Source organism: Leucoraja erinacea, unplaced genomic scaffold (genome assembly GCF_028641065.1).
Source record: "Leucoraja erinacea ecotype New England unplaced genomic scaffold, Leri_hhj_1 Leri_60S, whole genome shotgun sequence".
NCBI classification, from domain to species: Eukaryota; Metazoa; Chordata; class Chondrichthyes; order Rajiformes; family Rajidae; genus Leucoraja; species Leucoraja erinaceus.
Window position 1 is genome coordinate 218243 of NW_026576520.1, and position 24258 is coordinate 242500.

Sequence of the window (24258 nt, forward strand, 5' to 3'; positions counted from 1 at the left end):
CCATCATCTCCCGTGGCAGCGTATTCCATGCATCCACCACTCTGTGTACAATCTTGCCCTGCATGTCTCCTTTAAACTTTGCCCTTCTCAACTTAAAGCCGTGCCCAGTGGCCTTTGACATTTCCAACCTGGGGAAAAAGGTTCTGACTGTCTACCATCTCTATGCCTTTCATCATTTTACATGTAGTAGCTCTACTCAATAACCAAAAATCTGTAGCCTCCTTTTGCTCTGGTATTTTATTTAATTCACATGTTTAATCAATAATGTTTTACTATTAGAAACATAGACAATAGGTGCAGGAGTAGGCTATTCGGCCCTTCGAGCCTGCACCGCCATTCAATGGCTGATCATCCAACTCAGTATCCTGTACCTGCCTTCTCTCCATACCCCCTGATCCCTTTAGCCACAAGGACCACAGCTAACTCCCTCTTAAATATAGCCAATGAACTGGCCTCAACTACCTTCTGTGGCAGAGAATTCCACAGATTCACCACTCTCTGTGTGAAAAATGTTTTCCTCATCTCGGTCCTAAAAATTTCCCCCTTATGCTTAAACTGTGACCCCTTGTTCTGGACTTCCCCAACATCAGGAATAGTCTTCCTGCCTCTAGCCTGTCCAACCCCTAAATAATTTTGTAAGTTTCTATAAGATCCCCATCTTATAATGTTTAATGTTTTATGTGTCATTGCTAACTTTCACTGTATGTCATGTTGTCACTTGCGGGCGGAGCACCAAGGCAAATTCCTTGTATGTGAATACTTGGCCAATAAATTTATTCATTCATTCATTCAATCATATACTTCCATCAGACCTATTCTCAGCTCGAGGGAAAACGATCCAAGTTTGTCCAATCTTTCCCTGTAGCTAATGCTCTCTAATGCAGGTAGCTTTCTGATACGTCTGATAAATTATATTATGCCCTTGTTAAAAACTCTACATTCTTCCTGTAATGAGGCAACAACGCTCCGAATGCAGCCTCAGCTGCAACATGACTCATAGAATCATAGAGTGATACAGTGTGGAAACAGGCCCTTTGGCCCAACTCGCCCACACTGGCTAACGATGTCCCAGCTACACTAGTCCCACCTGCCTGCGCTTGGTCCATATCCCTCCAAACCTGTCCTATCCATGTACCTGTCTAAATGCTTCTTAAATATTACGATAGTCCCAGCCACAACTACCTCCTCTGGCAGCTTGTTCCATACACCCACCACCCTCTGTGTGGACAAGTTGCGATTCAGATTCCTATTAAATCTTTTCCCCTTCACCTAACCTATGTCCTCTGGTTTTCGATTCCCTTACTCTGGGCAAGAGACTCTGTGCATCTACCCGATCTATTCCTCTCATGATTTTGTACACCTCTATAAGATCACCCCTCATCCTCCTGCGCTCCATGGAATAGAGACCCAGCCTGCTCAACCTCTCCCTAGAGCTTGCACCCTCTAGTCCTGGCAACATCCTCGTAAATCTTTTCTGAGCCCTTTCAAGCTTGACAATATCTTTCCTATAACACGGTGCCCAGAACTGAACACAATATTCTAAATGCGGTCTCACCGACATCTTATACAACTGCAACATGACCTCCCAACTTCTATACTCAATGATCTGACTGATGAAGGCCAAAGTGCCAAAAAGCCTTTTTGACCACCTTATCTACCTGTGACTCGATCTTCATGGAACCATGCACCTGTACTCCTAGATCCCTCTGCTCTACAACACAGCCCTGAGGCCGACCATTTACTGTGTAGGTCCTGCCCTTGTTTGACGTCCACACTATATTAATCTATGACTCTAAGATTGAGGAGATTCAGTATGTCAAGTAATACTTTCTTGAACATCTACGGTAGAGAGCATATTGACTGGTTGCATCACAGCCTTGTTTGGAAACTCGAACGCCCGGGAACAAAGATGACCAAAAGTGGTGGACAATGCCTGATCCATTGCAGGTAATGACCTCCCAAACATCGAAGGGATCGATAGGAGATGCTGTCTCAAAAAGTGTGAGTGTGTGCGTGAGTGAGTGTGTGCACGCTTGCACGTGTGTGCATGCTGTGTGTCGAGCCATATTCACAGTGGGACTTGCAGTCACAGGTCTCTAACTAGGCGTTAAGTACATGGATACATGCAGAACGAAAACAGTGTGAAAAAGGTTGACTGACAGGGAGCAAGGCAGTCACAATGTCCAGGGACAAACTGTAGAGTGTAGCAGTGAGAATATCAAAGACACAAACAAGTAGGACATAGAAAGGAACTGGTTTGTGTGACAATGGCAGAAAGGATCAGTGAGGAATGAGGGGGGAAAGTCACCACATCTGTGTTTAATTTGATGCCCTAAATCTGACTTACCTACAGCCGGGAATGGCACAAACCGTTGGATCAGTGAGCGTGTGGCTGGGTTGAACCTGCTGGCTTTCTTGATGAATACATTCAAACCCACCTGAAAAAAGAAAGAAAAAAAGAAATAGCATAAAAGAGGTACTGAACTACAAAGAAATAAAGAATAAGGGGGAAATATTTTAGGACCGAGATGAGAAAAACATTTTTCACACAGAGAGTGGTGAATCTCTGGAACTCTCTGCCACAGAAGGTAGTTGAGGCCAGTTCATTGGCTATATTTAAGAGGGAGTTAGATGTGGCCCTTGTGGCTAAAGGGATCAGGGGGTGTGGAGAGAAGGCAGGTACAGGATACTGAGGTGGATGATCAGCCATGATCATATTGAATGGCGGTGCAGGCTCAAAGGGCCGAATGGCCTACTCCTGCACTTATTTTCTATGTGTCTATGTTTCTAAATGATGCTCTTTGCTCCACCTTATTGTATAAATTACAAAACAATGCACACTTCTGTACTTCTGATCAAGTACATTATCCACAGTAACACCAAGATAAGGGAATAACTATTAGTGCAAGGTATAGTCCGATCATAGATAGCCAAAGGTCCTTGATGAGGGAGATAGTAGCTCTCTGGTTGTGGTAGGAAGGTTCAGTTGCCTGTTAACAGCTGGGAAGAAACTGTCCCTGAATCTGGAGGTGTGCGTTTTCACACTTTGCCTTTTGTCCGATGGGAGAGGGGCGAAGAGGGAGTGAATAGCAGTGTACAGCAGCTGTACACTGAGACAGTATACAGAGCCGTCAGTTTGGGGCCATTTTCTAGTCCCAGTTGTTGTATGTGCAGGGATCTTGGCCTGACCATGAAGGCCCGTTACCAAGGCAACGTGGCAGGGTCGGCCTGGCCAAGTAGCCGTGGTGCCCTCCGCCGCTGCTCCACCGCTGTAGGCCGCGTGCGGTCCACGTGCTCGGCCTCTTGGAGCGGCTCCCGGCCCAGGCGTGCCCCAGGATGCTGCGGGACCTCCAGCGGCCCTCTCACCCGTCGACCTCCCTCTCGCAGCCCGTCTGCTCACCGCCCCCCCCCGCCGTCCCGGCTCCGATCACCTCTCCGGACCACGGGTGTGAGCAGGTGCCCGGATCGCCAGGTTTCCTCTTCCAGGGCGTTGCTTGAAGAAATGCCTGTACTTTGTGAGCAGTTTTGGGCCCCATACCTGTGGAAGGATGTGCCGGCTCTGGAGAGGGTCCAGAGGAGGTTTACAAGAACGATCCCAGGAATGAGTGGGTTAACTTATGATGAGCGTTTGACGGCACCAGGCCTGTACTCGCTGGAGTTTAAATGAAACTAAACGGATCCCATTCTCCTCAAAACTATTATCCATCCTCGCCCAAACCCCTGGATCGGATTCCAAGCGCATGTGACATCTCACGCAAGCTTGCCCGGAAACTGATTTTCCTGGGGCTTCTCTATGGAGAGGAGCCTGAAGTCCCCTCTCCTGTTGAGACCAGGCAGCTGCCGATTCCCACCCGTTGCCGAGAGTGCGGCCTCACCACAATGAACTAATTACAGTGGGAGAGATAGATCGGTCACAGCCACAGGGGCCTCATCACAAGGGCCGAAAGTGAGAAGATAAATGATAAACTAGAGGAGGGAAAAAATAAAGTCTAAAGGGTCTGGCCCACTTTGCGTTTTTTTTTCAGCGACTGCGATCGTCAGTGACTGACGCCCTAAAAACCGTCAAGTTGTACACACTCCGCGTTACCGACACGCCAAGCTGCGACACTCCACGTCACCCGCCTTCACAACACAACAAGCTTACACCGTAGTATAATAATCACATTGGAAATTAACTTATCTACAATAAATCTACGGACCAATAATAACTGTTTAATGGGTAAGTCGGCGTTTTATATACCCGGGTCACCGGCCGTCACCCACAGGACAGCATACGTCAGCGTGTGACAGTGCACACGACATGATAAGGGCTTGGACATGCTCGAGGCAGGAAACATGTTCCCGATGTTGGGGGAGTCCAGAGCCAGGGGCCACAGTTTATGAATAAGGGGTGCCGTTTAGAACGGGGACGAGGAAACACTTTTTCTCACAGAGAGTTGTGAGTCTGTGGAATTCTCTGCCTCAGAGGGCGGTGGAGGCAGGTTCTCTGGATGCTTTCAAGAGAGAGCTAGATAGGGCTCTTAAAGATAGCGGAGTCAGGGGATATGGGGAGAAGGCAGGAACGGGGAACTGATTGGGGATGATCAGCCATGGTCACATTGAATGGCGGTGCCGGCTCGAAGGGCCGAATGGCCTACTCCTGCACCTATTGTCTATTGTGTATAAGACACCCAGATGTCGCCTGAAGATTTTGAACACTCCAAAATCCAGGGGCGGCAGCGAGACACACGGTGCGTCACCGCGCGTCACGACACGTTACGCCGCGTCACGACCATGCCGCGACAACCTCTTTTCAGGCTGTCGCCGAAAATGTAGCCCAAGTGGGACAGGCCCTTTGGGGTTAGTGAGTTTTAGTCCCCTAAGTGGGGGTGATTGCAGTAATTGTTCTGATGTAAAGGACTATAATGTATTGAAATAGCCCTCCGTTATAAAGGCCTTCATGCTCGTGGGCTCCAGAATGGAATCGCCTATCAACAGTTTGATCAATCAACAGCGCTGTGAATGTGAGGCAGAGTTAGTCACCATGTTGTGTGGGGATCCAGCCTGACACATCCAATTACATGGACCTCCTGCAGTGAGCGAATGAGTGGACAAAAGGAGAGGCTAATCATTCCCCTTGTCGACACAGAGACGCCGAGGAGAACTCACCAGGACATTAGCCTTCCCAGCAACAGCACATATCTGTGGTGGAGTAGCCATATTATGCTGCGCCCACTGTCGATTCTTATTCCTGGATCTCTGGTCTTAAGCTTCATAGAGTCACACAGCGTAGAAACAGGCCCATCGGCACAACTTGCCCATATCGACCATCATGCCCCATTTACAATAGTCCCACTTGCCTGCGTTTGGTCAATAGACAATAGACAGTAGGTGCAGGAGTAGGCCATTTGGTCCTTCGAGCCAGCACCGCCATTCAATGTGATCATGTCAAGTCAAGTCAAGTCAAGTTTATTTGTCACGTACACATACGAGATGTGCAGTGAAATGAAAGTGGCAATGCTCGCGGACTTTTGTGCAAAAAGACAACAACCTATAAACACAATCATAACACACATATACCTTTACATAATAGATAATGGAAGGAAAAACGTTCAGTAAAGTGGCTGATCATCCCCAATCAGTACCCCGTTCCTGCCTTCTCCCCATATCCCCTGACTCCGCTATCTTTAAGAGCCCTATCTAGCTCTCTCTCGAAAGTATCCAGAGAACCGGCCTCCACCGCCCTCTGAGGCAGAGAATTCCACAGACTCACCACTCTCTGTGAGAAAAAGTATTTCCTCATCTCCGTTCTAAATGGCTTACTCCTTATTCTTAAACTGTGGCCCCTGGTTCTGGACTCCCCCCAACATCGGGAACATGTTTCCTGCCTCTAGCGTGTCCAAGCCCACAACAATCTTATATGTTTCAAGTAATTTTAGCAAGTAAGCAGTTGCGGAAGTAAAGAGTCTTAATAAGGATCATTTAGGTTTTGTCACTGTGATATTGCTGACTGGTTTGTCAACACCTGCAGCACCATGAATGATATTTTCTGTTATGACACCAAGTGCCTGAATGATGAGGATAAATTCAGTTAATTAGGGAATTTACAGAAGTAGTATCATTTACAATTCTTTAGGCAAGCACTGCAAACAAATTTGCTGTAATTTAATCCATTGTCATCACATCAGTTACGAGTAATGACACTATATTATTAAACCAAAGGCAAAGGCAGTTTACAATAAAAACAGAAAATACTGGAAATAATTGGTCGGGTAGCAACTGAGGAGAGAAATGCAAATCATATTAGTCTGAAGAAGGGTCTCGACCCCGAAACGTCACCTATTCCTTCTCTCCAGAGATGCTGCCTGTCCCGCTGAGTTACTCCAGAGTTTTGTCTACCTTCGATTTAAACCAGCATCTGCAGTTCTTTCCCGCACAATGTAATTCACATGGGGACTTAAACTGAATCGCATTGATGCCGCCAACTGCAAGGATTAAGAAAGAACTGCAGATGCTGGAAAAGTTGAAGGTAGACAAAAATGCTGGCGAAACTCAGCGGGTGAGGCAGCATCTATGGTACGAAGGAATAGGTGACGTTTCGGGGTCGAGACCCTTCTTCAGACTAATGTGATTTGCATTTCTCTCCTCAGTTGCTACCCGAGTCTGAAGAAGGGTCTCTGATTCTAGTTCTGGTTGATTACCGTGCAAACACCTCATCAGTGGTTATCTCGCACAGGTCAGATTGAGTAGAGTAGCGAGTAGGTGAATAATTAAATAGGTGAATAAGGAATAGGTGACCCGAATCGTCACCTATTTCCTTCGCTCCATAGATGCTGCCTCACCCGCTGAGTTTCTCCAGCATTTTTGTCCACCTTTGACTGCAATGAGTTGAGTTGAGTTTAGTGTCACGTGTACCGAGGTACAATGGAAAGCTTTTGTTGCGTGGTAACCAGTCAGTGGAAAGACAATACATGATTACAATCAAGCCGTCCACAGTGCACAGATACATGATAAAGGGTGAGAAGTGATGCTGTTGGAGTAGAGGCCTTCTAATTTGAGGAAGGACATCCTTGTGATTGAGGCAGTGCAGCGTAGGTTCACCAGATTGATCCCTGGGATGGCAGGACTGTCATATGAGGAAAGATTGAAAAGACTAGGCTTGTATTCACTGGAGTTTAGAAGGATGAGGGGGATCTTATAGAAATGTGTAAAATTATAAAAGGACTGGACAAGCTAGATGCAGGAAAAATGTTCCCAATGTTGGGCGAGTCCAGAACCTGGGGCCACAGTCTTAGAATAAAGGGGAGGCCATTTAAGGCTGAGGTGAGAAAAAACTTTTTCATCCAGAGAGTTGTGAATTTGTGGAATTCCCTGCCACAGAGGGCAGTGGAGGCCAAGTCACTGGATGGATTTAAGAGAGAGTTAGATAGAGCTCTAGGGGCTGGTGGAATCAAGGGATATGGGGAGAAGGCAGGCACGGGTTATTGATTGGGGACGATCAGCCATGATCACATTGAATGGCGGTGCTGGCTCGAAGGGCCGAATGGCCTCCTCCTGCACCTATTTTCTATGTAGAGATTTTAAGCAGTAGAGCGACTGTAATGCGTGATTGCAGATTTACTTCCGTGACTAGCACGCAAAGAGTCGTATGGTTTTACTCCCCTGGTTCTTGATTCTCCTACTGTGGGTAAAAGACTCTGTGCATCTACCCTATCTATTCCTATCATGATATCACTCATCACTATAAGATCGCCCCTCCCAAAAAATGACTTGCATGATTACAATCAAGTTATCGCAGTGTATAGATAGAGAATAAAGAGCATAACGTATAGTGCAAGATAGAGTCCGATAACGTCTGATTAAACGTAGTTCAAAGGTCTCCAGCGAGGTAGATGAGGCATCGTGGTTTGGTTCGGCAACTTGAGCGTCCAGGAGCGGAAAAGACTGCACAAAGTTGTGACAAATGCCCAGTCCATCATCGGCTCTGACCTTCCCACCATCGAGGGGATCTATCGCAGTCGCTGCCTCAAAACGGCAGCCAGCATCATCAAGGATCCACACCATCCTGGCCTCACACTCATCTCTCCGCTGCCATCAGGTAGAAGGTACAGGAGCCTGAAATCTGGTACATCCAGGTTCAGGAACAGCTACTTCCCCACAGCCATCAGGCTATTAAACTCGCCATCAAACCAACTCTGAATAATAACAGCCTATTGCACTTTATCTGTTTATTTATGTGTATATATATGGTCTATGGTATATGGACACATTGATCTGATGTCTATTATGCCTAATATATTCTGTTGTGCTGCAGCAAGCAAGAATTTCATTGTCGTATCTGGGACACATGATGCTGCTCCTTTCCTTGCTATTTGTTTTACTGGCTTTATGATTCATGGCTTGTTACCAGACTCAATGATGTCTGTTCTGTTAGTGCCGGTCATTAAGGACAAAGCTGGTAAAGTAGGCAGCCTAAATAATTACAGGCCCATGGCTTTAGCCAGCATATTGTCAAAAGTCTTAAAAACATAGAAACATAGAAATTAGGTGCAGGAGTAAGCCATTCGGCCCTTCGAGCCTGCACCGCCATTCAATATGATCATGGCTGTTCATCCAACTCAGTATCCCGTACCTGCCTTCTCTCCATACCGCCTGATCCCTTTTGCCACAAGGGCCACATCTAACTCCCTCTTAACTATAGCCAATGAACTGGCCTCAACTACCCTCTGTGGCAGAGAATTCCACAGATTCACCATTGTCTGTGTAAAAAATGATTTTCTCATCTCGGTCCTAAAAGACTTCCCTCTTATCCTTAAACTATGACCCCCTAAGAGATGGGGTGTTTTTGATGCTTTTATAGTGATATACTATATGACTATGGGTGAGCTCCCAGTGGAAGTGGTGGAGGCAGGTTCATTGGTATCATTTAAAAAAAGATTGGATAGGCATATGGATGAGAAGGGAATGGAGGGTTATGGTATGAGTGCAGGCAGGTGGGACTAAGGGGAAAAAAATTTGTTCGGCACGGACTTGTAGGGCCGAGATGGCCTGTTTCCGTGCTGTAATTGTTATATGGTTATATGGTTATATGGTTACTAAGATTTTATATGTATTTTCTGATGTTTTTATATGCAATGTATTTGTATGTAATGTTGTCCCTTGTCTGGACCTTGAGTCCGAAATAAATGTTATTATTATTAATATTTTTAATAAATTCTCTTGACTTGACTCTTGAGATGAGAGGTCAGGGCCGCTCTCCAGCTGATGAGAGGACGGTTCCGTTGCCTGACAGCAGCTCTCCCCACAATCAGGGCCTTCTATCAGGTCTCCCCCTCAACCTCTGGCATTGCAGAGAAAGCAACCCAAGTTCAACTTCAGCAACTCTGATTAACTCTGCGCCACACCACAAAGGCGTCACAGGGGAACCGAATAAGCAAAGTCGACGGAGCCAGTCAGCATTCCAGCGGAGGGTTTGTGCTTCAGAACCTGCCGCGTTTCTGGGCAAACTCCACCAATGCAGTTGCGACACACTGGCATCTGCCTGACAAAAGTGGAAAAATTCCCCAGGTGCGTCTTGCGACCAAAAATGCAGGACAAATGGAATTGGGCGAATTATTGCCCAAGCAGTCCGTTCTCAATCATTATCACAACAATGGAAAGTGTTATCAGCAGTCGTATCAAGCGCCACTTATCCAGCAGTAACGTATAGGGCTGTCCAATTTGGCTTTCATTAGCACTAATTGGCTCCAAGCTTCATCGCGGGCTTGATCTAAAGGCCAGATCATGAAAGGAATTCTGGAAGTGAGTTGAGAACTATTGCCTTTGCCATCAGAGGTGGTACTGTATTCAGACTTTAGATTTTAGAGATACAGCGTGGAAAAAGGCCCTTCCGCCCAACGAGTCTGTGCCGACCAGCGATCCCTGCACTCTGGCACAATTCTACGCACTAGGGACAAGTTACTATTTTTACTGAAGTCAATTAACCTACAAACCTGTACGTTTTTGAAGCGTGGGAGCACCCGGAGAAAACCCCCGCAGGTCACGGGGAGAGCATGCAAACTCCGTACAGACAGCACCCATAGTCAGGATGGAGCCCGGGTCTCTGGCGCTGTGAGGCAGCAGCTCTACCCGCTGCGCCTCTGTATGCCTTTTTGACAGCGTGTAAGATCGCTACCCTTCGCTAGGTGGTGGCGGTGGAGGTTGACGAGGCAGTGAACTGTCCGAGAACTCACTTCCGCACCTTTGGAAAGTGCCTTAAAGTTCCATGGTTGGCTCGGGTAGTGGAAGGTGGCGGCACCCGTGCGCGGATGTGGTGGGGCGGAAACTGGAGGTGACGGAGCGGCACATTTGTGGTAGCCTCGGGTGGTCCAACAGTCGACCCTGTAGCAGCCTCTTGTGTCTCCGTCTTCATAGAGGCAGGACACATGTTCCCCCGATGTTGGGGGAGTCCAGAACCAGGGGCCACAGTTTAAGAATAAGGAGTAAGCCATTTAGAACAGAGACGAGGAAACACGTTTTTTCACAGAGAGTTATGAGTCTGTGGAATTTTCTGCCACAGAGGACGGTGGAGGCCGGTTCTCTGGATACTTTCAAGAGAGAGCTGGATAGGGCTCTTAAAGATAGCGGTGTCAGGGGATATGGGGAGAAGGCAGGAACGGGGTACTGATTGTGGATGATCAGCCATGATCACCTTGAATGGCGGTGCTGGCTCGAAGGGCTGAATGAATTTATGGAATTCCCTGCCACAGAGGGCAGTGGAGGCCAGGTCACTGGATGGATTTAAGAGAGAGTTAGATAGCGCTCTAGGGGCTGGTGGAGTCAAGGGATATGGGGAGAAGGCAGGCACGGGTTATTGATAGGGGACGATCAGCCATGATCACAATGAGAGGGTGCTGGCTCGAAGGGCCGAATGGCCTCCTCCTGCACCAATTGTCTATTGTCTATGTTTATTATTGTCACGTATACTGAGATACGGTGAAAATCTTTATTTGGGTGATATCCAGTCAAATCATACTATGTACACAGGTGGTGCAAGAGAAAAATATAAAACATAGTGTTACAGTGTTAGAGTAAGTGCAAGGTCCACACTGAGGTAGGTTGGAAGATAGTCATATAGTCATAATACAGCGTGGAAACAGGCCCTTCGGCCCAACTTGACCACACTGACCTTCGTGCCTCATCCACACTAGTCCCACCTGCCCGCGTTTGTCCCATATCACTCTAAACCTGTCCTATCCATGTACCTGTCTAAATCTTTCTTAAATGTTGCTATGGTACCTACCACAACTATCTCCTCCAACAGCTCGTTACGTACAACTGCAAATATGTTGTCAAGCTGGAAAGGGTGCAGAGAGGATTTACGAGGATGTTGCCAGGACTAGATATAGGGCCTGAGCTATAGGGAGAGGTTGAGTAGGCTGGGTCTCTATTCCAAGGAGCGCAGGAGGATGAGGGGTGATCTTATAGAGGTGTACAAAATCATGAGAGGAATAGATCGGTTAGATGCACAGTGTCTCTTGCCCAGAGTAGGGGAATCGAGGACCAGAGGACATAGGTTTAAAGTGAGCGGGGAAAAGATTTAATAGGAACCTGAGGGGCAACTTTCTCACACAGAGGGTGGAACGAGCTGCCAGAGGAGGTAGTTGAGGCAGGTTCTATCATAACATAACATAACATCCGAGATGAGAAAAAAACATTTCACACAGAGAGTGGTGAATCTCTGGAACTCTCTGCCACAGAAGGTAATTGAGGCCAGTTCATTGGCTATATTTAAGAGGGAGTTAGATGTGGCCCTTGTAGCTAAAGGGATCAGGGGGGTAGATGTGGCCCTTGTGGAGAGAAGGCAGGTACAGGATACTGAGTTCGATGATCAGCCATGATCATATTGAATGGCGGTGCAGGCTCGAAGGGCCGAATGGCCTACTCCTGCACCTATTTTCTATGTTTCTATGTAACATTTGAGAAACATTTAGACAGGTACATGGATAGGGCAGGTTTAGAGGGATATGGGCAAAACACAGGTGGGACTAGTGTAGATGGGACATGTTGGTTGGTGCGGGCAAGTTGGGCTGAAGGGCCTGTGCCCCATGCTGTATCACTCTGTGACATCTAGCAGTGCAGGAGGTATTTTAATGGCTGGTTGCACTGTAGAAATATTTCCTCTAGTTCTTATGGCAATTATCTAATCTAGCGTTCCCTGGTTACTGCCGTCCTCGCATTGGACGCTGCTTATCTATAATTAATCTATCAAATCCCCTTCCATTATTGCAAAATTAGTGTTTGTTTTATTGTGTAACTATAAGCATCAAATCATTGGCCTGTTAACGGCTCGCCCCAGGCCCGCAGGGAGTGGAATGGTTACTGCAGCCGTGCGGGGAATGTCACATTCACTTACAGCTAATGAGACGGCACTGGCAACTGCTCCGCTGTAGCCCAGGAGGAACTTCGACATCCCAGTCGGCTGTACATTCAAGGGAAGGCAGAGTGGGAGAAGGAGTGAACGAGAGAGAGAGTGATACAGACAGTGCAAGTGACAGAGAGTGGTGGGTGGGGGGCGAGAGGGGAGATAGAGAGGCAGTGTGGGAGAGAGAGTGTGGGAGAGGCAGAGAGAGAGAGAGAGAGAGAGAGAGAGAGAGAGAGAGAGAGAGAGAGAGAGATAGAAGAGAGAGAGGAGAGGAGAGAGAGACAGAGACAGAGAGAGAATGAGCGAGAGAGAGAGAGAGAGACAGCGAGATAGAGAGAGAGACAGAGACGGGAGAGGGAGGGAGAGAAGGAGGGAGAGAGGAGAGAGAGAGAGGATGGGAGAGATAGTGGTGAGACAGGGTTATAGGGAGAGAGAGAAGAGAGAGGGAGAGAGGGAGAGGAAGAGAGAGAGAGAGGAGAGAGAGAGAGAGAGAGAGAGAGAGAGAGAGAGAGAGAGAGAGAGAGAGAGAGAGAGAGAGAGAGAGAGAGCAAAGAGAGGCAAAGAGAGAGAGACAGAAAGAGGGGCAAAGAGAAAGAGGGTGGTAGAGGGTGTGAGAGTGGGGGGGGCGAGAGTGAGGGAGCGAGAGGGGAGATAGAGAGGCAGTGTGGGAGAGAGAGAGGGAGAGGCAGAGAGAGAGAGAGAGAGCAAGCGACAGAGGATAAGAAAGAGTGACAGTGAGAGATGGAGTGAGAGAGGAAGTGCGAGAATGAAAGTGTGTAAGCGAGAGAGAGAGTAAGAGAGTGTGAGAGCGAGAGAGAGAGAGAGAGAGAGGCAGAGATTGAGAAAAATAAAACATTTATATTAAGATGTGGTTGTGAACTCCAAACTGTAATAAACAAAAAAATCTTACACACATTCAACAGGTTAAACAGAATGTGCAGACAAAGTCATCTTGTTTCCACAAACGTTATTTAACGGAAATATTGTATATTTAAGAAACACTGCTTTGTAACTAAAACAGCAGACCATTTATATACAGCACGATTCCTGAAGGTAGGGTATGTACCAGAAGAAGGTCTCTCTCTCTCTCTCTCCCTCTCTCTCTCTCTCTCTCTCCTCCCCTCTTTCTCTCACCTTTTCACTCTCTCACTTGCTCTCACTCTCTCTCCCTCTCTCTTTTGCTCTCTCATCACTGAAATGTATCTTTTTCCAAATTCCCCTCTTGCCTTTCATATCCAGATTTTTGACTCGGGAGGTCGCTCGCTCCCTCCCTCCCCCTCCCTCCCTCCCTCCCTCCCTCCCTCCCTCCACTCCAATCTCCCTCTCTCCTCTCTCTCTCTCTCTCTCTCTCTCTCTCTCTCTCTCTCTCTCTCTCTCTCTCTCTCTCTCTCTCTCTCTCTCTCTCTCTCTCTCTCTCTCTCTCTCTCTCTCTCTCCTTCAGATTGCCTTTCATATCCACCTTCAGAATCTTTGTCGAGTTCTGTAAAAGGTGTTTAGTTTAGAGACACAGCAAGGAAACAGGCCGCCTCAGCCCACGAAGTCCACACTGACAATCGATCACCCGACCACACTAGTTCCATGTCATTTCACACCCATCCACTGCCTACACACTAGGGGCAATTTACAGCGCCCAATTAACCCTCAAGCCCACATATCTCTGGGATGTGGGAGGAAATCCCGGAGTTTAGAAGGATGAGGGGGATCTCATTGAAACATATAAGATTGTTAAGGGCTTGGACACACTAGAGGCAGGAAACATGTTCCCGATGTCGGGGGAGTCCAGAACCAGGGGCCACAGTTTAAGAATAAGGAGTAAGCCATTAAGAACGGAGATGAGGAAACACTTTTCATAGGGCGGTGGAGGCCGGTTCTCTGGATGCTTTCAAGACAGAGCTAGATAGGGCTCTTAAAAATAGCGGAGTCAGGGGATATGGGGAGAAGGCGGGAACGGGGTACTGATTGTGGATGATCAGCCATGCTCACATTGAATGGCGATGCTGGCTCGTAGGGCCAAACGGCCTACTCCTGCACCTGCTCTCTATTGTATCTCTAAACTAAACGGCTATGGATTTTTAGCACTTTGTTTTGTTCTTCCCAACCATCTCTGTTTCTTTCTAATCTTGAGTTTGGCACAACCCTCTGCTTATGACCATTAACACTGAATGAGTGCACGCCACCACAACAAAATCCAATGGCCACGCACTGCTTCTCTACAGGAACTTGGTGGCACAAAATATCCTGAGTGAGCTGTCTGCCCTTAGAAACATAGACACATAGAAAATAGGTGCAGGTGGAGGCCATTCAGCCCTTCGAATCAGCACCCCAGCTATATTTAAGAGGGAGTTAGATGTGGCCCTTGTGGCCAAGGGGATCAGAGGGTATGGAGAGAAGGCAGGTACGGGATACTGAGTTGGATGATCAGCCATGATCATATTGAATGGCGGTGCAGGCGCGAAGGGCCGAGTGGCCTACTCCTGCACCTAATTTCTATGTTTCTATGTTTCTATTGTGATCATGGCTGATCGTCCCCTATCAATAACCCGTGCCTGCCTTCTCCCCATATCCTTTGACTCCACTAGCCCCTAGAGCTCTATCTAACTCTCTCTTAAATCCATCCAGTGACTTGGCCTCCACTGCCCTCTGTGGCAGGGAATTCCACAAATTCACAACCCTCTGGGTGAAAACGATTTTTCTCACCTCAGTCTTAAATGGCCTCCCCTTTATTCTAAGACTATGGCCCCTGGTTCTGGACTCGCCCAACATTGGGAAAGTTTTCCTCGTCAAGCCTTTGGATATATATCCACCTCAGTTTCATTTTCTGTCCTGGGCCTCCTCCATTACCAGAGTGTGGCCACACACAAACTGGAGAACCAGCACCACATATTCCGCTTGGGTAGCTTACAAACAACTGGCATTCAGTTTAGTTTAAAGATACAGCATGGAAATACAGAGTGTTGGGCCGAAGGGCCTATTTGGATTACTCACATAGAAACATAGAAACTAGGTGCAGGAGTGGGCCATTCGGCCCTTCGAGCCTGCACCGCCATTCAATATGATCATGGCTGATCATCCAACTCAGTATCCCGTACCTGCCTTCTCTCCATACCCCCAGATCCCCTTAGCCACAAGGGCCACATCTAACTCCCTCTTAAATATAGCCAATGAACTGGCCCCAACTACCCTCTGTGGCAGAGAGTTCCAAAGATTCACCACTCTCTGTGTGACAAAAGTTCTTCTCATCTCGGTTTTAAAGGATTTCCACCTTATCCTTAAGCTGTGACCCCTTGTCCTGGACTTCCCCAACATCGGGAACAATCTCTTCCTGAGATCTAGCCTGTCCAACCCCTTAAGAATTTTGTAAGTTTCTATAAGATCCCCTCTCAATCTCCTAAATTCTAGAGAGTATAAAGAAGTCTATCCAGTCTTTCTTCATAAGACAGTCCTGACATCCCAGGAATCAGTCTGGTGAACCGTCTCTGCACTCCCTCTATGGCAATAATGTCCTTCCTCAGATTTGGAGACCAAAACTGTACGCAATACTCCAGGTGTGGTCTCACCAAGACCCTGTACAACTGCAGTAGAACCTCCCTGCTCCTATACTCAAGCGCTTTCTGCAATGAAAGCTAAGCATACCATTCGCTTTCTTTACTGCCTGCTGCACCTGCATGCCCTACCTTCAATGACTGGTGTACCATGACACCCAGGTCTCGCTGCATCTCCCCCCCTTTCCAATCGGCCACCAACTTAGATAATAGTCTGCTTTCACTGTTTTTGCCACCAAAATGGATAACCTTCAAATTTTATCCACATCTACTACTCACTACTCACGACCATACAGGCGGCATGTCGCGGGGGTGAAGCCTGGATGGTCATGAGTAGTCGCCCAAAAGAGTCGTATCTTTCCCTGTACGCCGCTGGATTTTCAACATGTTGCCGAAAAATATCACATAAGTGGGACAGGCCCTTCACAGCATCCTACACACACTAGGGAGAATTTACAATTAACAGAAGCCAATTAACCTACAAACCTGCACGTCTTTGGAGTGTGGGAGGAAACCGAAGCACCCGGGAGAAATCCCACGCAGGTCACGGGGAGAAGGTACAAACCCCGTACAGACAGCACCCGTGGTCAGGATGGAACCCGGGTCTCTGGCGCTGTGAGGCAGCGACTCTACCGCTGTGCCACAGTGCAATGAACATTTAACTCCAATATCAAGTAATATCTTTCCCTCGTCCCCTCTCCCACACATTCTCCCACCACCTCCCACCTACCCAGTCACCCTGTGGCTTTCCACTCCATTACCCTAATTTCCCATCCCAGACATCCCATATAGAGTCATAGAGTGATACAGTGTGGAAACAGGCCCTTCGGCCCCAGTCGCCCACACTGGCCCAGTGTCAATGTCCCAGCTACACTAGTCCCCACCTGCCTGTATTTGGCCCATATTCCTCCAAACCTGTCCTATCCATCGACCTGTCTAACTGCTTCTTAAACGTTGGGATAATCCCAGCCTCAACTACCTCCTCTAGCAGCTTGTTCCATACACCCACCACCCTCTGTGTGAAAAAGGTTACGACTCAGAACTCTTTTCCCCTTCACCTTAAACCTATTTCCTCTGGCCATCAATTCCCCTACTCCGGGCAAGAGACTCTGTGCGTCTACCCGATCTATTCCTCTCATGATTTTATACACCTCTATAAGATCACCCCTCATCCTCCTGCGCTCCAAGGAATAGAGTCCCAGGCTGCTCAACCTCTCCCTATAGCTCATACCCTCAAGTCCAGGCAACATCCTTGTAAATCTTCTCTGTACCCTTTCCAGCTTGACAACATCTTTCCTATAACATGGTGCCCAGAACTGAACACAATATTCTAAATGCAGCCTCGCCAACGTCTTATACAACTGCAACATGACCTCCCAACGTCTGTCCCCTTCTCACCTTTGTTGCATTCCTATTTGCATAATTCACACAGGCATTGTGGCTCTGGTTCAACCACTGCAAAGGAAGCAAAAACATATCGTCAGTGCATTATATATTTCGAGAGGACTAGCATATAAAAACAGAAATAAAACGATGATGGTTTAGAAGGCGCTGGTCAGACCGTATTTGGAGTATCGTGAGCAATTCTGGGCCCCATATTAGATTAGATAGATTAGATTAGACTTTATTAATCCCATTATTCAGGGGAAATTTAGATGTCCTTGCAGCACACTAATAAAAATACAACATAGTATTCATGAAGAAATTCAACACCAAACATAAAACATCCCCCCACAGTGATTCCCACTGTGGGGGAAGGCACAAAGTCCAGTCCCCATCCTCTTGTCCACCCAGAGTCGGGCCTTTTTGAGGCCTCCACAGTCGCCGCCACGGCGCCCGATGTTCTCGCCGGGTGATGGTGCTCCGGCGTCGGGAGAACCCCCAGCGGCTTGGGGTGCCAGGAACGGCCGCCTTCCCACGGAGCCCGCGGCTTCCAAGCCAAACAGACCGCGCCGGACGGAGCTCCACACACTGGCGATCTCGGCGAGATGTAAGTTCAACGTCGCAGCTGGCCGCTCCACAGAACCGCGGCTCCACGATGTTTTCCTCGGCGGTCCCAGCATACTGGAGTTCCAGAGCGGCGACCCAGGAAAGGCATCGCCCGCTCCGCAACAGCGCTACAGCGCCGCGCCGCCGCCAAAGCCGATGTTCTGGGCAGGGCCCCTCAGGAAAACGTCGCTCCAGGACCCGCTGGTAGGCCGCGAGGACGGGTCGAAGACGCTGCTCGGAGGAAGGCAACCCATCCGACCAGGTAGGGACTTGGAAAAACAGTTTCCCCCTTCCCCCCACCACCCCACCACCCCCCACACATAAAAAGATTAGACCCCCTGACTGTACACTTAACGTACTAAACATAACAAAAAAAGAAGGGGAAAAAACGGACAGCTGCAGGACAGGCAGCCGTTCAGGACAGCGCCTCCTCCTCCTCCGGGAGAGAGAGGAAGGATGTGCTGCCTCTGGAGAGGGTCCAGATGAGGATGATCCCAGGAATGAGCGGGCGAACATATGATGAGCGTTTGTCGGCACAGGACCTGAACTCGCTGGAGTTTAGAAGGGTGAGGGGAAACACCTCATTGAAACTTACCGAATAGTGAAAGGCCTGGTTTGAGTGGTTGCGGAGAGGACGTTTCCACTGGTGGGAGAGTCTAGGACCAGAGGGCACAGCCTCGGAATAAAAGAACATACTTTTACGGTTCGAATCCTGCTTGGAGTGTGTACTGTCGTTGTGTCCTTGGGCAAGACACTTCACCTACTTTTGCCTGGGACTAGAGACGGAAATTAGCTGCTGATTAGCTACAATCTTGAATATTTACATGCAAAATGTTAATTAATATGCATTGTCCCTATAAACAAAACCTCATTATTATTATTACAAAGATGAGGAGGAATTCATTGCCTGTGGAGGCCAAGAGAGTGGTGAACCTGTGGAATTCTCTGCCACAGAAGGTAGTTGAGGCCAGTTCATTGGCTATAGTTAAGAGGGAGTTAGATGTGGCCCTTGTGGCTAAAGGGATCAGGGGGTATGGAGAGAAGGCAGGTACAGGATACTGAGTTGGATGATCAGCCATGATCATATTGAATGGCGGTGCAGGCTCGAAAGGCTGAATGGCCTACTCCTACACCTATTTTCTATGTTTCTATGTTTTCTATGTCAATGGATGTTTTTAAGGCAGATATTGACAGATTTGTGATTAGTACAAGTGTCAGGGGTTATGGGGAGAAGGCAGGAGAATGGGGTTGAGAGGGAAAGATAGATCAGCCACGACTGAATGGCAGAGTTGTCTCGATGGGCCGAATGGTGCTAATTCTGCTCCTAGAACTTCTTCAAACTGTCGATCGAAACTCTTGAACGACAATACAAAGTGAGTCCATTTCTGAGCAAGCCTTATCCGCTGCTAATAGTTCATTGTACTAAATGGTGTCAGCAATCTTGATCAAAGACGGAGGGAAATATCACAGCCTGGCTCTCCAATTACTTTTAGTTCAGTATATAGATGCAGCATGGAGACAGGCCCTTCGGCCCACTGAGTCCACGCAAGCCTTCAATCTCCCGTTCACACTAGTTCTATGTTATTGCACTTTCGTATACACTCCCTTCACACAAGGGGCATTTGTTTTACTGAGGCAGCATTGTGGCACAGCGGTAGAGTTGCTGCCTCACAACGCCAGCGACCCGGGTTCCATCCTGACTACGGGTGCTGCCTGTACAGATTTTGTACGTTCTCCCCGTGACTGCGTGGGTTTTCTCCGGGTGCTCCAGTTTCATCCCACATTTCAAAGAAATTGTAAATTGTCCCTAGTGTGTGTGGGATAGAACTGGTGTATGGATGATGGATGTATGATCTTAAGGGGTTGGACAGGCTAGATGCAGGAAGATTGCTCCCGATGTTAGGGAAGTCCAGGACAAGGGGTCACAGCTTAAGGATAAGGGGGAAATCCTTTAAAACTGAGATGAGAAGAACTTTTTTCACACAGAGAGTGGTGAATCTCTGGAACTCTCTGCCGCAGAGGGTAGTCGAGGCCAGTTCATTGGCTATATTTAAGAGGGAGTTAGATGTGGCCCTTGTGGCTAAGGGGATCAGGGGGTATGGAGAGAAGGCAAGTACGGGATACCGAGTTGGATGATCAGCCATGATCATATTGAATGGCGGTGCAGGCTCGACTCCTGCACCTAATTTCTATGTTTCTATGAGTTCTGGTCGGGGCGGTCTTAGTGATCTGAAGGGCCTGCTTCCACGCTGTATGTCTGAACTAAAAAAAATCTAAATTAAACTAAAAGGCTAATTAACGAAGATATGAGATTCGTCCTATCAGGCAAATCAGACCAATTCCTAAAGATTTGGTCTCCATTTCTCGACTTATCATGTGGTGCATGTGGTGCAACACAATCTTAGAAATGAAGTGTTTCAGAACCGGGTGAGAGGTGGGTAAAGATATGAAGGAGGCAGTTTTTCCGGAGCTCCCGCAACCACAGCTGGGTCCCGCTGGACTGGAGGGCGGCAGCTTCGGCAGCTTCGACCGAGTTTGAACCGGCCGAGTTTGCGGGGCTCGGATTCGGCCGCGGGACGTGCACACCATCACCCGGCGGGGTCACAACATCGGAGGCTTGGATTGCCTCGGCGCAGAGGGAGAGCAAGGAGGGAAGAGACAATGACTTTGGGACTTTAAACTGTGTTGAGTGTTTGTTTTGTTATTTATTCTATGTTATGACTGCCGGCTAAACCATTTCATTGCACTGAAAAGTGCAGTGACAATAAAATTGAATTAAATTTAATTTAAATTTTATCCCTTTCAATTTTTTTCTCTTTTTTTTTCTTCTCTCTTTTCTCTCTTATTCTTTTTCTTTTTGCCGCGTTCACATCACCTTCTTCTTTTCTTTTTCGAGCTATATAATATTCTCTCTCTCTATATATTTCTCGCCTTTCTTACCTTTTTTTTTCTACTATTAAATTTAAAATACGAAGTTGTGCATGAGAAATGTAATATGTTATTTGTGTCTTATATTATTGTACATCACTTCTAATAAATTTTTTTAAAAAAGGTTATTTAACCCTACGAACCTGTACGTCTTTGGAGTGGGGAAGAAAACTGGAGCATGAGGTGAAAACCCACGCAGGTCACGGGGAGAACGTACAAACTCCGTGCAGACAGCACCCATAGTCAGGATCGAACCCGGATCTCTGGCGCTGTGAGGCAGCAACTCTACCGCTGTGCCACTGTGCTGCCCTGCCTCTTTGGCTGGAGCCTGACAGATAGCCAAAGGTAGAGAGACAAGGAAAATGGATCCCATCTCCCAAACAAGCGACATCCTCCAAGAATTCCAAACAATGAGTTGGACGTGACTTGCATTTAATTAACCACCTTGTCTTGGATTTATCGGCCATCGGAGTTAATTGCTTCCTTTCTAATGTTTTCTCCAATGTTTTCTCTACTGTACATGTCTAGCTAATAGTCTTATCATGGCTTTGATCTCTTCTCAATCGGACCGCTGGCATCCCAAGTATTTTCAATCGTCTGTTACTAAGTTCCTTGAGGAGCGGAAACTTTCAACCTCCCCCCATAGTCCTCGTTCGGTATTCTTGGCCGCGTTCCATCTGGGCTTCCTCGTGAATATTCAGCGGTGGAGGTTGGCTGTGACCTTTTTCACTGCCGCCCTCTGTTCACTCTCACAGCTCGGATCTGTACCTTATCTCCTCGTCAGATGCAAACTGTGCGCAGCATGGAAAGTTCCTGTTGAATAAAATGGAGCAGCCCCACCAAACTCCTTCACCATTCTTATGGTAAATGCTCGCTCTCAACACAGCCATTTAATGATCAGATGTTCGCGGAGCTGTGTCCTCTCACTGCTCAAACTTTCCAGTAGGTAGTGATTTTGTTTACTATCGTCACGCGTACCGATAGGGTGAAAACCTTTCTTCTGTATGCTATGTGGTCGAATCATAGAAACATAGAAACATAGAAAATAGGTGCAGGAGTAGGCCATTCGGCCCTTCGAGCCTGCACGGCCATTCAATATGATCATGGCTGATCATCCAACTCAGTATCCTGTTCCTGCCTTCTCTCCATACCCCCTGATCCCTTTAACCACAAATCATATAACCATATAACCATATAACAATTACAGCACGGAAACAAGCCATCTCGACCCTTCTAGTCCGTGCCGAACACATAATCTCCCCTCGAATCAAAACATTATAATTCTATGAAAGTAAGCATGCAGGTACAGCAGGCACTGAAGAAAGTGAATGGCATGTTGGTCTTTATAACAAGAGGAGTCGAATATAGGAGCAAAGAGGTCCTTCTGCAGTTGTACAGAGCCCTAGTGAGACCACACCAGGAGTATTGTGTGCAGTTTTGGTCCCCTAATTTGAGGAAGGACATTCTTGCTATTGAGGGAGTGCAGCGTAGGTTTTCAAGGTTAATTCCTGGGATGGCGGGACTGTCATATGCTGAGAGATTGGAGCAGCTGGGCTTGTACACTCTGGAGTTTTGAAGGATGAGAGGGTATCTCATTGAAACATATAAGATTGTTAAGGGCTTGGACACACTAGGGGCAGGAAACATGTTCCCGATGTTGGGGGAGTCCAGAACCAGGGGCCACAGTTTAAGAATAAGGAGTAAGCCATTTAGAACGGAGACGAGGAAACACTTTTTCTCACAGAGTGGGGAGTCTGTGGAATTCTCTGCCTCAGAGGGCGGGGGAGGCCAGTTCTCTAGATGCTTTCAAGAGAGAGCTAGATAGGGCTCTTAAAAATAGCGGAGTCAGTGGATATGGGGAGAAGGCAGGAACGGGGTACTGATTGGGGATGATCAGCCATGATCACATTGAATGGCGGTGCTGGCTCGAAGGGCCAAATGGCCGACTCCTGCACCTATTGTCTATTGTCTATTTGAGACAGGTACAAAATGCTGGAGTAACTCAGCCGGGACAGGCAGCATCTCTGGAGAGAAGGAATGGGTGACGTTTTCCGGTTCAGACCCTTCAGCCCTGAAATGTCACCCACTCTCCAGAGTTGCTGCCTGCCCTGCTGAGATACTCCAGCATTTTGTGCCTATGATCATCTGCAGTTCTTTCCGACACCTACTATACTTGAGTGTGTGTCATTAACCTGGAAAGAGTGCAGAGAAGGTTTACGAGGAGTTTAAGAAGGAACTGCAGATGCTGGAAAATTGAAGGTAGACAAAAGTGCTGGAGAAACTCAGCAGGTGAGGCAGCATCTATGGAGCGAAGGAAATAGGCGACGTTTCGGGTCGAAACCCTTCTTCAGACTGATGTGGGGGGGGGGAGAAAAAAAAAAGGTTTACGAGGAGGTTTCCAGGACTCGAGGGCCTGAGCTGGAGGGCGAGGTTGGACAGGCAAGGACTTTATCCCTTTGAGCCCAGGAGGCTGAGGGGTGATCTTATAAGTAAGTAAGCAAGTAAGTAAGTTTATTGGCCAAGTATTCACATACAAGGAATTTGCCTTGGTGCTCCGCCCACAAGTAACAACATGATATACAGTGACGTTTACGAATGACTCAGAAAACACTCAACATTAATAATAATAAAACATTAATGATAAAACACCATTGATCAAGCATGTGAACGAACAAAATACCAGATCAAAGGGAGGCTGCAGATATTTGGCTGTTGATTAGAGCAACTACTCGTGAATAAAAACTGTTTTTATGTCTGGCTGTGGCAGCTTTGACAGTCCGGAGTCGCCTTCCAGAGGAAGTGATTCAAAGAGTTTGTGGCCAGGGTGAGAGGGGTCAGAGATGAAATTTAAAATTATAGGGGAATCATGAGGGGAATAGGCAGGGTGAGTTTTACCCAGGGTAGGGGAATCAAGAACCAGAGGACATCGGTTTAAAGTGGAGGGGAAAAGATTTAATAGGAACCTGAGGGGCAGGTTTTTCACACACAGGTGGGTATATGGAACACGCTGCTGGAAGGGATAGTTGAGGCAGGTACTATAACATTGAAAAGATGGACAGGTCATTTTAAATTTGGACAGGTACATGGATTGAAAAGATTTAGACGTAAATGGCCAACTGCAGGCAGGTGGGCCATCACTGGATGTCATGGATCAGGTGGATTCAATTGTAGGGCTTTTTACCGTGCTTTATGCTTCTGTGACTCTAAATATGTTTTTGTTTGGAGAATAGTCTGCTGCTCAACATACTTAAACCCCTGTCCCACTGCACGAGTTCATTCAAAGAGTTTTCCCGAGTTTGCCCTGATTCGGACTCGGAGATTTACGGTAATGGCCGGCCGCTCGTCGGCACTCGGGGCTCTTGTGGACATTTTTCAACATGTTGACAAATCTTCACGAGTCTTCCCGAGCTTACCTGC

At 47.5% G+C, this 24258-nt stretch overlaps 1 protein-coding gene across 1 annotated transcript in view; it reads right to left on the bottom strand.

The window, feature by feature from the left end:
- LOC129694297 (sideroflexin-5-like) overlaps positions 1-24258 on the bottom strand; it is a 237661-nt gene that overhangs the window by 126479 nt on the left and 86924 nt on the right. The window contains 3 exon segments of the mRNA XM_055631006.1: positions 2348-2438; positions 12374-12439; positions 17323-17379. Of these exon segments, the coding sequence (XP_055486981.1) occupies positions 2348-2438; positions 12374-12439; positions 17323-17379 (214 nt within the window).